Source organism: Meriones unguiculatus, chromosome 20 (genome assembly GCF_030254825.1).
Source record: "Meriones unguiculatus strain TT.TT164.6M chromosome 20, Bangor_MerUng_6.1, whole genome shotgun sequence".
NCBI classification, from domain to species: Eukaryota; Metazoa; Chordata; class Mammalia; order Rodentia; family Muridae; genus Meriones; species Meriones unguiculatus.
The window spans coordinates 26,548,975-26,563,898 of record NC_083367.1 but is presented as its reverse complement, the minus strand read 5'-3'; the positions used below and the strand labels follow the sequence as shown (position 1 = coordinate 26,563,898).

Here is a 14,924-nt window from a genome sequence, read left to right as displayed (position 1 = left end):
CCCTGTCACAGGGTTTATTTCCTTTCTGACTACTGTGTACTTCTCTTGTTAAAACAACAACAACAAGATAGCAGTTTTTCTTTTCAAGTAACTGAAATCTTTAAAATAGCTTAGAAAATAGAAAATGTCCATGTGTACCCCACAATTTTCCAACAAGCTGTAAAGCAAACCTTCGCTATTGCTCTCTGGTGTGTCCATTTACACCTGAGCTTCTTAAATAAGTATGCCTCCTGTCTCACTGTCTGCTTCACCTCTTTTTTCATTTTCTCTTAACCCCAGTTTGTCCCAGCTTTTGTGCTGTGCTCCTGTCACTGATCCTGGAGACCTTTCCGTTGACAGGTGAAGGGCTTGAATCCAGTTGACTTCCTCTGTTATGTCACTTCCCAGTCACCTGACATGGACTTTGCCCCCTTCTCTTTCACTCTGGATTGTCTTGGGTCTGCTGATGGATTAAGTATTATCCCAAAGCTGATAACTCCAAAATGGATACTTTGGGCCCTGATCTTCTTTCTGTGTGAACTTTATCTAGACTTTTGTGTCCATGATTTATTTGATGTTCCTTCTTGTTTGTCTAACTCGTGTTGCTAAACATGCCGATAGTAGGCATTCTCAGCACTTTTAGTGTCAGAGCCATTGCTAGCGGTCTTTCTCAGCCCAGGAAATAAATGGCAGCTGCAATCATGTTGCCTTTGCCCAGAACCCTGTAGTGTCCTGACTTCTTCAGTTCACTCACAACCTATGTTAAAGGTACGTACGGACAAACATTCTTAGTTCTCTGTAGAGTGTTCCTCTAAATGTGATCACTCACTGTGTTCACTACCTCCACTGTGGTAGTGGAGGTACCAGGCTGTTGTGATCAGTTTGTTTCATCTTCCAACTAGCTCTTGCTTCTGCTTCCGGTAAGGATTACTGTTGGCATAATAGCTAAAATGAGTACATTAAAACAGAAATCAGACTAAGCTACTTCTGTGAATGACACCTCCACAATGTTTTACTTCACTCTTGACTAAAATCCTACACTGTGATACGCACTAAATAGACTTCCGTTCTGACATAATTTTGCATTATCTGTTTCCTATTCCTACTGCTAGGTAGGATCCCCCTTCAGTACATTTGGACTTGTCTTCTCTACCCAGGATAGTTTTCTTTCTGTGTCTGAGTGGCTCACTTCTCTCTCTCATCATCTCCTTCAAGTCTTTGCTCATTGTCGCATAAGAAGCTGTCTTGGCTACCTCTGTAAAGGAGCACCTCTGCAATCTCAGCCTATTCCTTGGCCTTGTCCGCTTTCCTTTGAGCCAGCCATAACTCATAAATCTAATTAGGCCTGTGATGGTTGCCTAAGTACTAAACATGTACACGCTTAAAATAATTTATTTCCCCATAACAGTTTCCTAATATTTACATTGTACTAGCTATTGTAAGTAGTCTAGAGGTGATTTACAGTACCCAAAAGGATGCACAAACAGAATATGCAAGTGCCACACCATTTTATATAAGGAACTTGAGCATCTGCATTTGTTATCTTCACGGGTCCTGGGCTCCAATCCCTTCCAAGTACAGGGGTCAGTTATCTTTTATTTCTATGGATTACAATGATGTGTGGGCCATGGAAGCAAGAAACTTAGCTCTAATTTACCATGGCCATTTCCTCGGGGTCTGTTCAGGGCCGCCCAGGCATATCACTTTTTATCATGTTATCTTCACCTGATACTTAAAAGAAAACAGCTGAGCAGATAAGTGGGTGAAATACATTACGTGTTGAGGTGAGGCATTCACAGAACAATTGTGCTTAGGAGCAAACAGTCAAGATTACCAGCTTCGAGTGCTGATGGGAAGGCTCTGGAAACATCTGTGCTTCACTATGGTAAAGATGCTGGGCAGGAGAATGCAACAAAGGGAAGATGCAACTCCCTTTGTTCTCCAGTGTCTGCAGTTCCAGAGGGTAACAGAAATAGCACGCTGTTACAGTATATGTATTTGTTTATCTGCAGTGGGCGTTTTGCGAGTCTGTGGTATCTAGAAAAAGCATTGACCCCATTATATAATATTTAAAGTCCTTAATGCTAGTTAGCCCTCCTGCTTCACTGCCTTCACTCCATGTGTATTCTGTCCCTGAACACTGCCCATCCGGGGACCCCTTACCAGTTTCCCAATTTCCTTAGGTCCTCTAGCGTGCTGGTTTTGACAGTGGTCTTGCACATGTGCCTTAGAGATGCTAAAGTAATTTTAGCCTCCCTTTTCCATAGTTTATTTTTTCCTGTAATGTTTGTTATTGATGCTCCTTTTGTACTTTAACTGCATTTGAAGTTCTAGACTTGAACAGCATTTTTGTGTATATGTGTAAGAGTAAAACTGTAGTGTCATCCATATGATATTTATCTAGCAAAGGTAAACTATATGTATGAAAATCATACATAAATTTATATGAAGAACAAAAAATCCTTTAGCATTTTTTTCAATTTGGATAGATTGTAATAAACAGAACTCTAGGATGTGTTCATAACCACTAATTAATTTTCCTCTTAAAAACTTCTGACAGCACTTGTCTGTCTCTCTAGTAACCACAGTGTTTTGAATTTCTATAACCTGCAGGTGTGAATCGTCCAGCCCACACATTCATCCAGTTGGTTGGTGTAAAGAGCATAGGAGAACGCTGATGACTCCACCAGGTTCGGATTTATAATTTGTCTACGTGATATTTTTCATATGCCTGAAGAGTTGGCATGTTGTTCTGCAAAGACGATTCTGTAAAGTTTGCTGTGCCCTAGAGTCCCTGTCACAGTCGCTCAGCTCAGCTGCAGTTTAAAAGCGGCTGTAGGGAGAGTTTAGTAGGTAATGTGAGTGTTTTACAAAGTGGAGCTGGCTGCCAGCGCTAACTCACTCGCTGCTGCCTGGTAGAGCCTCAGCTGTAGTAAGCACCGGCATAGTTGGTACCACAATTTTAGATTGCATCTGCTCTGACAAACATTTCAAAAAGATCATTGTGTCTTTAACTTAAGATTTCTTTTTGGGCTTTAATAATGGAATGGGAGAAAAGAACACTTTTTTTTTTTTTTACAAGCTTTTAAACGTGCAGAATTGCCTGTAAAAATGTTTAAATAGCATGGTATGTTTTAAACGGCACTGACCTGTACACCACTGTCTCTTGGTATTTGTTTTTATCCATGTTGCTCATCTTGACATTAAGGTTTTTAAAGGCTTTATCTGTGCCTGTTAATTTTTATGCAGGATAAAAGATAAGGACTAGTTTCCTTCTTTTACATTTTGAGAACTTCTATGTCTCTCTTCACCAGGAAAATTGGTTTATGGTTTCCTTTTGCGTGTGTCTTTACCACATTTGACTGTCAGAATCTGTTGACTTCACAGAGCGAGTTTGGTAGTGGCCTTGTCCTTCCAGGATGTAACAGTTTGAAAACAATCAGGGTTAGCTCTTCTTTAAAGATTTGGAAGAAACTAGCAGTTCATGTGTCCTCTGGCGTGTCTTTGTTCAGAGACTCTGCATTACTGGTTCAGCTGTAGCTTGTTGTGTGTTGGTTCAGGTTATGAATAGCTTTCCTTCATTTGGGTAACTTATACATATCTTGATGTTTTTTTTTCTAGCGTTCTCTTGTGGGTTTTTGTTGGTTGATTGATTTGAATATGTGTTCCCTAATAATGCTCAGGGTTTATGTATAGTTTGTTCGTGCCTCATTGTTTTCATCACTTTTATTTCTGTGGGTCTCCATTCTCTTCTGATTAAAGAACCAACTCTTTGCTCAAGTGATTGAATATATTGTTCCTCAGTTTCTGTTTCATTAATTTCTGCCAGGATCTTCATTATATCTTGTTATTTACCATGTTGGGGTTTGGATTGCTTTTCTCTTTCCCAGATCTTATGGTCTATCAGGTAATTTATTTGGAATCTTTCTGATTTTTTTTTAAAGATTTATTTATTTATTTATTTTATGTGTGAGTGCTATATCTACATGTAAGCCTGCATGCCAGAAGGGGGCATCCAGATCCCATTACACATGGTTGTGAGCAGCCATGTAGTTGCTAGACCGGCAGCCTGTGCTCTAACTGCTGAATCATATATTTTTCCAGCCCTCTGAATTTTTTTGTTTTTTAATAGAAGTTTTCACATTTTATAAGCTTTCCTCTTAAAACTGCTTTAGCTGTGTCCTAACAGTTTCAGTAAGCTGTGTTTCATTCTCTTTTTATTTTCGGAAGTTTTGAAATTTTCTTCCCTGATTTCTCAATGACCCCATTGTTCATTCAAGAATATATTGTTCATTATCAAGTGTATGTAGAAATCACAGGATTTCTCTCACTGTGTTTATTCTGTTACGATTTGATAAGATATAAAAATAATTTTGTTAAATATATATGTGTATTAATTGCCATACACCTACTTTTATTTTGAGTTTTCTAAACAAGGTCTTAATGTATGTTTGATTTTAAGTTCAAAATGAAATAGAGACAGCCACAAGTTTTCACTCTTCACAGTTTAAAAGTTTCTTAGCTTTTTCTGTATATACTGTCATTTTATAAAATGTTCTGATAAGTTAAATGTACATGGTAAGTTCTTTAGGAATGCTGTAGAATGCTTGTGGTGTGTGTGTGTGTGTGTGTGTGTGTGTAGGCTTGTGTATTTCCTTTTTAATTATTTTGAAACAGCCTCTGATGGAGAACTTTTCAAGAGCACTTTCTAACTTATCTATACTTCAGCTTGAGCCAGAGACTCATTCAGCTTTGATAGTTGTCCCCAAGCTGTCATTTGGCAGCTGTCCCCACACTCTCACTTATGCAAAAGAATCCTGCACTGCTGCTCAGCCACAGATTCCTAGTCCTGTTAGACTCTCCGTGACAACTGCAGCCTTAGCCTTAGTGAGAATGACAGACTGATCGTTTTTGTACAGAGTGACGTCACTAGAGAATGACTGACACTTCCTTGTGACTAGACCCAAGTTGTACATTTGTTTGCTTTTGTTTTATTTTGTTTTTTTGAGACAGTCTTACCAGGTAGCCCCGTTGGCCTGGAACTCACTATGGAAATGAGGCTGGTCTCAAAGTTACAGGGATCCACCTGCCTCCTCCTCTTGAGTCATAGGACTAAATGAAAGCACCCTCATGCCCATCTCCACGTTGAACACTTTTTTTTCCCTGAGAAATATCACAGTGTTTTTATTGTAATCTTCTCAAGAGCACACCATTTCAGTCTTTTTGCATTAGTTGATCAAGGAGATATTTGCCAGTCTTTTATACCAATACTTTTTTTTTTCTAGAGCTATTTGAGATTTTGTGATTACCTCCTATCTCATCTATCGTTAAGTAGTTATACTATCTGCTAATATTTCTGTTTGGAACTAATTACTATTATAAGTTGACAAATGTTAATGAACAATAATAATTTTTCTTATTCTGCCTATTTTTGTATATAATTAATTGATACTCTTCTCCAAAGATTAGCTTTTGCATTTCCCAGTTATTCATCCAGTTAATTTGTTTATATCATCCTAGAACTGTGGCTTACTAACTATCTGAGAGACTTTCCTGTAGGTATTTTCAAGATGGACCAAAAGCCTGTCAAACTGGCTTCTATCTCTTTTTCACAAGGTTGTCTCAGTTTTGAACACTGCTTTCCGGAGCAGCTAGGACTAACATCTACTTACTTGTCTTGACCCAGCCCTATAGCCATTCTTTCCAAGCATTTTTTGTTTTGGTTTTTAAAGTGGAACGTGTTATTGAGAAACAATTCTCTGGTTGCTATTTGCTTACTGCTAACAAGGTAATGCTTGCATCAGGCATCTCTAAGCATAAGCAGAGTTTTATATTCTTTCCTGTTTCAGGGCTAGTGTATGTTAAAAGCAAAACAAAAATAAACAAACAAACTCTCACTGATAACTATTGGCCCTGATTCAAATCTCAAACTATTGGCTACATTTTAGTTTTCTTTTGTTCATGTCTATACCTGTGACTCAGCTGGAAACCTGACTTCCATTATAACTAATATATTCACAGATTTTGTAAGTCCCCTTGAGGTAGCAAATTTTGCACCTTCAAAACCAGCATTATGCCTGTGTAATGCAGTTGGGACTCTAGAGAAAACAGGGCAGCAGGGAGGGTGCCGAGAGAGTTATTTTCACATGTTCTTTTAAGAATGTGCTGTGATTTGAGAATGTTTCTTTATTCAGCCCAACAAAAGGAGGAGTTTTCTGAAATATTTCGTCAACAATACTTGTAAAGCCTTTGTGTTATGTGTTATTTTACGATTTTAATACTGTATAAAATCTCATCAAAAAAGTAATAGAGTCAGAACAAATGATCAGAAAGAAAGTAATCATTTTGATTAATAACTCTGGAGGAGTAAATAGTTTCAAATTTTCCTGTGGATCTGAACATTCTTTCCTGGATTAGACTGCTGATATATCATGAGTTTTGTAGGACACTTTGTTGTTCTCATTTTCATTACACCCTCATCGGATTTCATGTTTCTCTTTATTTCTTAGGCTATTCACATGTGAAACACTTTTCCTGGGATAAATATTTAGAAGAAACCAATTCTTTACCTGCTCCTGCCAGAGCTTTCAAAGTGGTGAGAGAATTTGCTTTGCCCTGTGTGATTAATGTGCGTTGATGATGCCATTTATCAGCCAACATGTGTGAAGCTGGTCCGGAGATGCTTTCAGAGTTTTTCAGTTTTGAGGCACAAAATTGTTACTGTGATTGCTTTTATGTGAGTGCCCATGTGTCAGGGAGGCAGCCTGGGGGGTGAGGTGCAAGAGAGCTTTGGGTTTTGTAAGAGTCAGACATTGGACACATATTTGTAGTCGTTGGCACCTGAGAGCTGAGTGACAAGCACAATTCCAGGCCACCCCCGGCCAGGCCATGCACAGAAATCCTGCTTCAAGAAGAAAATAGTATTTTTTTAAATATGGCTTTGTCTTCTGCAGACAGTCTTGTTCTTTAGCTGATACCTTCACACAGGAATTGCTAGAGTTTTAAATGTTAGACTTAATTAGTAAGAACAGTTTAAAATATAGGTAGAAAGAATATTATGAATTTTTTAAAGAGAAAAATCATAATAAGTGGAAAGAAACTTTGGGAAAGAAATGTCCAACTGACAGATACTCAGGCTTTAAGCGGAGTTAAGACTGCAGGTGTGGGATTTGCTACCTCTTTTCTCCCCTTCCAACATACAGGATACAGTGGCCACAGGGTCAGCCTACATGTCTGGTGTTCTGTGGGGGGTACAGCAAAGATTTCTCCAGCCTGGTCATCAAGAATCCTTGCAGTGATTGTTCTGTTCTTTGTGTTAGCATATATAATTGATCAGCACCACATGAAGAAGTCACCCGGTCTTCCTAGGCCTGTAGTTTCCTCTGGGTGTTAGGTCTTCTTTCCTAGAAGGGCTGTTCCATCTCGTTCAGTTGGAGTGCTGATTTGCTTTAAATTATCTTCCCCACGTCTTCATTACCACTTCTAGGTCTTTCCTCTCAGCCATTTAGTTTTTCCATTTTTTTTTAATCAATTTCATGCCTGTTGACTTTTATCATAGCACCTCAACCAATAAGGAAAATGTCTAGTCTTCTCTTTGGTCGATCACAAGCTATGGTACCTTTGCTCTGCCTTCTGTCTGCTCTTCAGCCAGGCAGCAGGCTGTCCTTTTGTATGTGTATTGAGCTGCATGTCTTGAATGAACAGCCACTCGGTGCTAATGAGAATTTGGGTGACCTGCAAAGTTCAACTGCTGCTGATTGTTGTTCATCAGCCTGCTCTCCCTCACTGTATGAATCTTCCTCGTATGGCAGAAACCTCCACACGGATTCCAGAAGAAAATGAAGCTTGAAGCTGTAGACAAAAGAAACCCCCTGTTTATCAGAGTAGCCACAGTAGCAGATACGGATGATCACCGGATAAAAGTAAGTGTGGTCTGTCCCGGTTTGGTTACCTTTGTTACTCTACATCTTAAGTGGAAACTTTGCTAGACCATGACCTTAAAAATGACTAAAACCCACAAGAATATGCAAAGTGGCTTTGCCTCTGTGTAGGTTTGCATTCATCCAAGTCTGTCCCTTAATCATCCCAAGATATTTCCTCTTTAATTATGATTGGCAGCTTAATATTTTGAATGTGTATTGGAGAAAGTAGACACAACATATTAAGGTGACAGTCTCATCAGAGGAACAGGAAGCCAGATGGAAGTGGTGCATGTCTTTTAGTCCCAGCACTCTGTGAGTTTAAGGCCAGCCTGCTCTACAGAGTTTCAGACCAGCCAGGGCTACAAAGAGAAACCCTGTCTTGAAAAACAAAAAAGCAAAACAAAATAGAAGAAGACAAATGCATCATGTTCCAGTAGTACACACTTTTTAAGAAATTCAAATTATTTCGATGACCCCATTAAACGTAGTTTATAAAGTGTAAGTAAAGATACATAGCTTTATAAATAAAATCAGGTTTTAACCAGAATTGGATTAATAGACATCACATACCTCTCCTAAATCAAGTCCACGTCTAAACGATTTGGCTCGTTCTACCCACGTGTGTTATGTCAGTGTAGTGGTTCTGCTGCAACACCCAAAGGGCTCCTAGGTTCCTGCCTTCACCATTCATTTCTTTCTTTAGCCAGAATATAGTACCTATGCTATTGTCTTTCTAGGATGAGTCAACTTTTCTGTGAGGAACAGCAAGTCATCATGAGCCCATTGTGCGGTGCTCAGTGGGCTCATGCTGTTGACATTTGTAGTGGCTGTGACATGGCCTGTGTGTCATCATCATGGTATTGATGAGGCTAGGACACAGGCAGATCAGATGAAACACTTGATTCATCATGGCTAGCAAGGAAGGAACTTAGTTCCATGCTGCCAGAATCGTAACTGTGTGTTCATTTTCCAAAGTAATAAGTCAGATCGTTAGCTATTTCTTATAAAATATATATAATTTGCTTTTACGTTATGTGCATTCGTGATTTGCCTGCACATATGTCTGTGTAAGGGTGTCAGATTTCCTGGAACTGGTGTTACAGACAGGTGTGAGCTGCCATGTGGGTGCTCAGAATTGAACCCTGGATCCTCTGGATGAGCAGCTAAAACTCTCTTAATCACTGAGCCATCTCTCCAGCCCTCATTAGCTATTTCTAATGAGATAATTAATAGGATAATAAAACTGAAAATAACATTTATAAGATAATAAAACATGAAAAGTTATACAAATTGTTATTGCTATACAATAGAAACTTTAATGTTTGATTCAATATGTTTAAGATCCAGTCAGTTCAGCCCAGAGTGTGAAAGTACCTGTAATTCTAGCAGCTGAGGATCAGAAGCAAAGAGACCTGAGTTTCAGGCCTTAACCTCTGAGACACTGTTCCAGCCTGCAGTTCTCCATGTGTTAGCATGGCCTCTTTTCATGGTTCTCACCTGCCAGGTGATCCTGTGTGCCTGTTAACATTAAGAAAAAGGCACCATGTGCATGAGGTATTTTTGTGAATGGTCTTATAGTTGTATTCTTTTGTATCCTTTGTCTCCAGGGAATATCTTCCAAGATCCTTAGTGGATGTCTGCAACTGCACATAACATCCCATAAGCGCTATAGTTTTACCAATGCATAGATACATGTTGTAACAAACTATAGTTTATACACTAGATCTAGAAATAGAGTAACAGCAACAATAATCGGACAAGTATAGCAATATACTATAAAATATTGTAGGAAACTGGTCTCTTTTTATCACAATATGGAATACTGCCTTTGGCATTTTTATACCATAGTTGACCTCAGGCAACCGAAACTATAGAACAGTGTTACTCAACCTGTGGGTTGGGATCCTGCATATCAGATATTTACATTACAATTCATAACAGTAGCAGAAATTGCCATTATGAAGTAGCAACAACACAGTTTTACAACATGAGAAAGTGTATTACAGGGTCACAGCATTAGGAAGGTTGAGAACCACTGCTGTAGAGGCTGAAATCTTGGGTAAGGAGGGACTGTTGCATGACTGGTAGGTTTTACTGAAGCATAGGAAATCAAGATACCATCTGCCTTAGTCTGGCTTTTATTGCTGTGAAGAGACTCTATGACTGTGTCAGCTCTTTTGAAGGAAAACATTTAACTAGGCTAGCTTACAGTTCAGAGGTTTAGTCCATTGTCATCATGATGGGAAGCATGGCGGCTTGCAGGCAGACATGGTGCTGGAGTGGTAGCTGAGAGTTCTACATCCAGATCTGCAGGCAGCAGGAAGAGAAAATTACACCGGGCCTGGCTTGAGCTTCTGAAACCTTAAAACCCACCCCCACAGTGACACGCTTCCTCCAACAAGGCCACACCTCTTAATGGTGCCACTCCCTGAGGCCAAGCGTTCATACACATGAACCTACAGGGGTGGGGAGGGCATACCTGTTCAAAGCAGCACACCAGCCTTCCCACCAGGAGAAACCTCCGTCGCCAGCATCCAGCTCCTTCCTCTGGGGCAGGCAGAACCTACGAAGCCATATCCTAGAGTTCAGGGTGTTTCCTGTTCTCTGTTTCCTGGAAAGCAACATGGTGCTCCTTCAAGGGCCCCGACCTGGTATATATGTGAAAAGACCAAGGGGTCTAGCCTCCATGTCTCCAGACTACCTTAAGGAAGAAGGCAACCTTGTCACCCACTTACAGCTTCCAGTCTGAGTCCATCATCCGATCCTGGCTCTTCTTTTAGGACCTGTTTCACCCACTCCTTCCTTCACTTGCTTTGTGGTTGTTGCTGTTGTTTGGTTGTTTTTTTTTTTGTTTTTTTTCCAAGACAGGGTTTCTCTGTATAGCTCTGGCTGCCCTAGAACTTGCTCTGTAGCCCTGGCTGGCCTTAAATTCATAGAGATCCACCTGGTTCTGCCTCCAAAGTGCTGGGATTAAAGGCATGTGCCAATACCACCTGGCTTGTAATACGATTTTAATATCAGGAGATAGAAGAAGTAAACATACATATCTAAAACATGTTTTTCTGAGTTGCCTTTCAGATTCACAAAAGGTTACTTGTTTTAATCTTAGTCAGTGGATGGCTGACATGGAGGAGAAGTATGGCAGCAGCAAGCGTGGTCCTGGAGCAGTAGCTCAGAGGCTGTATCTTATCAAGTCGGTGGCATAGAGGGAGGGAGAGAGACAGAGAGGCGGTGGGGAGGAGTAGCCTGCCTTAGACTTTTGAAAACTCAACACTCACCTCCAGTAACATACCTTTTCGAACGAGGCCAAACCTCCTAATTCATCCCCAAAAAGTTTCACACAAAGGAGGGACCAAGCATTCAAATCACTGCATGTACAACTAAATCTGTAATGGTACCCCATTACAGATTTGTCTTTTGTTGTGTAAATTCTTCATGCTATATTTACCTCATGCTCTGTTATTCCTTTTTGGGATTTAGCTTGCTGTCTTTGACAGTCTCGTTCATGTGTATAATTAATTTAATCATTTTAACCCTCGAGCGACCTTCCTCATCTCTCTTCTTCCCAAGCAGCCCTCCTTCTGTTTCCATGTCTTTTACGCTCTGTGACCCCCCTGAGTTTAAGTAGTGTTACCTGCATGAACATGGGTAGGAAGCTATTTATTTGCTGGCTTTCTGTTACACTTTTCTCATTTTCTTATTGATAGGTGGTGTTTAATAAGGAAGAAAGGGCTTTGCCATTTGTCTAGTAAGGTGTGTTGTGGGGATCTTTCATCTTGTTTATGGAGAGTGTTACCATCTGAAACTTGACATTTTTACGTAATTAAATCGGTCAGTGTTGTCTTTTATGGGCTTAGTTTGATCTTTTGCTATGACTTTTTTGTGTTTACTCATGCATTCTTCTAGAATATTTATTGTCTTGTAAATATTGAAAGATTCATACACTTTTTAAGAGTCAAATTGGCAAACAATCTAAAAGTAAAATACATGAAGTACTTCAGAATACCATTTCATTGTAAAAGGTAATATATGTGTGTGTGTTCACACATACATTACATAAATGTATGTATATATGTATGTGTGTAATGTTTATACACCTAAAGACAGGTAGCTGATAACTAGTAACTTTCACTAAAAGACCACCGCTGTTTCCTTTGGTGGCTAGTAACAGTGTCAACTGTGACCACTTTAGAATGTGTCTTGAGAGATGCTGTGGTTATTTATAAGAAAGGCTCTTTGGGGGCTGGAGAGATGGCTCGGAACACTAGGTGTTCTTCCAGACACTGGTTTAACCCCCAACCCTCACATGGAGGCTCCCAATTGTCTGTAGTTGTACTCCTGGGGGATTCAGTGTCTTTCTCTGGATTCTGTGGGCACGAGGCACATATGTGGTACAGACATACATGCAGACAAAGCACCCATACACATAAAATAAAAATAAATAAATTTTATATACAAGAAAGACTATTTTTAATGGTATGGTTCAGGGATGTGTTCCTAGGAGGGCAATGTACTTTAAAAAAAAAAAATCTTGGGCTTGAGAGATGGCTCAGAGGTTAAGAGCACTGACTGTTCTTCCAAAAATCCCGAGTTCAATTCCCAGAAACCACATGGTGGCTCACAACCATCTATAGTAAGATCTACTGCCCTCTTCTATCATACAGGCTCACATGCAGGCAGGATACTGTATACATAATAAATAAATAAATATTTAAAGAAAAAAAAACTTACTTTGTATTTACCAGAAGGGCCTTCTTTTCTGCTCTTCCCACCTCAGCAATGTGTCTTGTTTGCTCGTCTGAACATGTCAGGCATGGTTCCTATTCTGCATTTGCTGACCGTGTTTAAGGATATGTATAATAAACATGTAGAGCTGTTGCCTCAGACGCATCTCTGGGAAGGCAGTTACTGGTCTCTAGATAATTTGTTGGTAGTTTCAAAAGCATCTTTTATCTCAGGTTGTGAGAAGTATTTTAAATAATTGAAGTGATTTATTGGACATTAAATACACTGTGTAAGTGAGAAGTACAAAAGGCTCGTGCTGTGGATTGAAGCTCTGCAGTAGGATTTCCTGTGACTCCATGCTCTTCTGTTATCTAGGTTCACTTTGATGGCTGGAGCAGTTGCTATGACTACTGGATCGATGCAGACTCTCCAGACATTCACCCCGTGGGCTGGTGTTCCAAAACTGGCCACCCTCTTCAGGCACCCCTAAGTAAGATACACTTAAATAATCAGTGTTCTCGTTTTCGTCTCCTCTTTCTGCTATTTTTTTTTTAATTTTTGTGTATATATCTCTTAATTGCCACCGGCATGGGCACGTGCACATGCCCACACACAAATTACAAAAGTAAAAAAAAGAAAGAAAAAGAAAAAGAAAAAGAAAATCCTACTGCCCAAAGAAGTAAACTATGCTGTTTGAGTTTTATTTGGAAGCAAACATAACCTTTTAAAATTAGTACTAATCTCTAGAGGATAATTTGTCAGACTATTAAAATTTCAGAATCAAATTTTGCATTCTAATAGTGACCTTATACTATAGCTTTGAAAATGTTATCACTGGCAGAAACTGGGAAAAGTATAAAAGAGGCCACATGATTTATATTACATGTGAATCTATAGTACGATTAAAAAAAAAAGTACATGGGTTTGGGAAGAACATACCATGGTCTCAATTTTAAAGAATGTATACCTTGTATGAAAAAGTATGGAAAATACAGTATACTATAGCCAGGGTGTCTTTTTTTTTTTAAATAATTAATGTTTTTTCTCTATACAGTGAGTAGCTTTATTTATATGAGCTGCAGAATGTGCAAAACAAAGTTGGAAGCAGGTATTAGTCAAATAAACAATGGCACATAGCATGTAAAAATAACACAGTCATGAAGAATATTAATATTGTAAAACATGAAAGACAAGTTCAAATCCAGAGGAAACTATTTCAGATGCACATTTGTGCTGAACCTTCTATGAAGCAAAATGAAAATCCTGAACTCGATATAGTTGTGCATCAAAATGTTGGAGCCACATCGAGGAGGGCATTCATCTGCACTGGGAGATGGGGATGGGGGGAGTGTGCAGTGTAGACCAGCTGCTGCTGGTAACAGTTGCTGTGCATCCCAGCCTGGGGCACTTAGTTGGCTCAGGCCGTTCCAACCTGGTGCTTGTATTCCCTATTCTGTATTCTGTAATCTAGCGTTTGCAGTTTTCACATAGGACATTCTTATGTGATTTGTTATTTTGTTAATAGATCTTCAAATATTCCTGGCAAGTCAAATTTAAATATCTCTGTTGTCTGATATCTTAGAGGAAGGTAAAATCAAAATTTACCATTTCCGTATTAAAGAAGAATAAACTTTGTGACAGAATGAACCATGCGGGGAAATCTTTTAAAACAGAAATGTTTAAAACTTTCTGTTGTTGTTGTTGTTGTTGTTGTTGTTGTTTGAGACAGGTTTCTCTGTGTAGACTTGGCTGTCTGGACTAGCTGTAGACCAGGCTGGTCTGGAACTCACAGAGATCTGCCTGCCTCTGTCTCCCTGAGTGCTAGGATTACAGGCGTGCACCTGCTAAAACATTTTTACTTGTTTTCTTTATGTATACATAGTTTCAGAAATGGATTGCAGGTGTGCAGCACTGGGCCCTGCTAAAACATTCTACATTTTCCCCAGAACTCTTTGTTTTTCTATATGTATACATTGTTTCAGAAATGGATTTTTTGTTTTGTTTTGTTTTCCTTCTATTCTCATCCTAGACATTAAAATTTTTGGCTTTCCGCTCAACTTCTGTTGTATTTTTCTTTTTCACCTTTTCTTTTTATTACTTTGGTTGTAGGCCCTGCAGAATTAATGGAGCCATCAGAAACTGGGGGATGTCCAACTCTAGGCTGCAAGGGTATTGGCCATTTTAAGAAATCGAGGTACCTGGGCACTCAGAGGTATGTGTTTGCCGTGAGGACTTTCGTGCATGGTCGCATGGGAGAGTGCCTGTCTCTGAATGCAGACGATGATTTCCTTCTATAGG

General features: G+C 39.4%; 1 protein-coding gene across 7 annotated transcripts in view; it reads left to right on the top strand.

The window, feature by feature from the left end:
* Positions 1-14,924, top strand: part of L3mbtl3 (L3MBTL histone methyl-lysine binding protein 3) — a 97,597-nt gene that overhangs the window by 53,508 nt on the left and 29,165 nt on the right. For all 7 annotated transcript variants that reach the window (XM_060373402.1, XM_060373401.1, XM_060373407.1 and 4 more), the window contains 5 exons: positions 2,593-2,669; positions 6,489-6,574; positions 7,791-7,901; positions 13,002-13,116; positions 14,736-14,838. In XM_060373402.1, the coding sequence (XP_060229385.1) occupies positions 2,593-2,669; positions 6,489-6,574; positions 7,791-7,901; positions 13,002-13,116; positions 14,736-14,838 (492 nt within the window). The remainder of the gene's footprint in view (positions 1-2,592; positions 2,670-6,488; positions 6,575-7,790; positions 7,902-13,001; positions 13,117-14,735; positions 14,839-14,924) is intronic.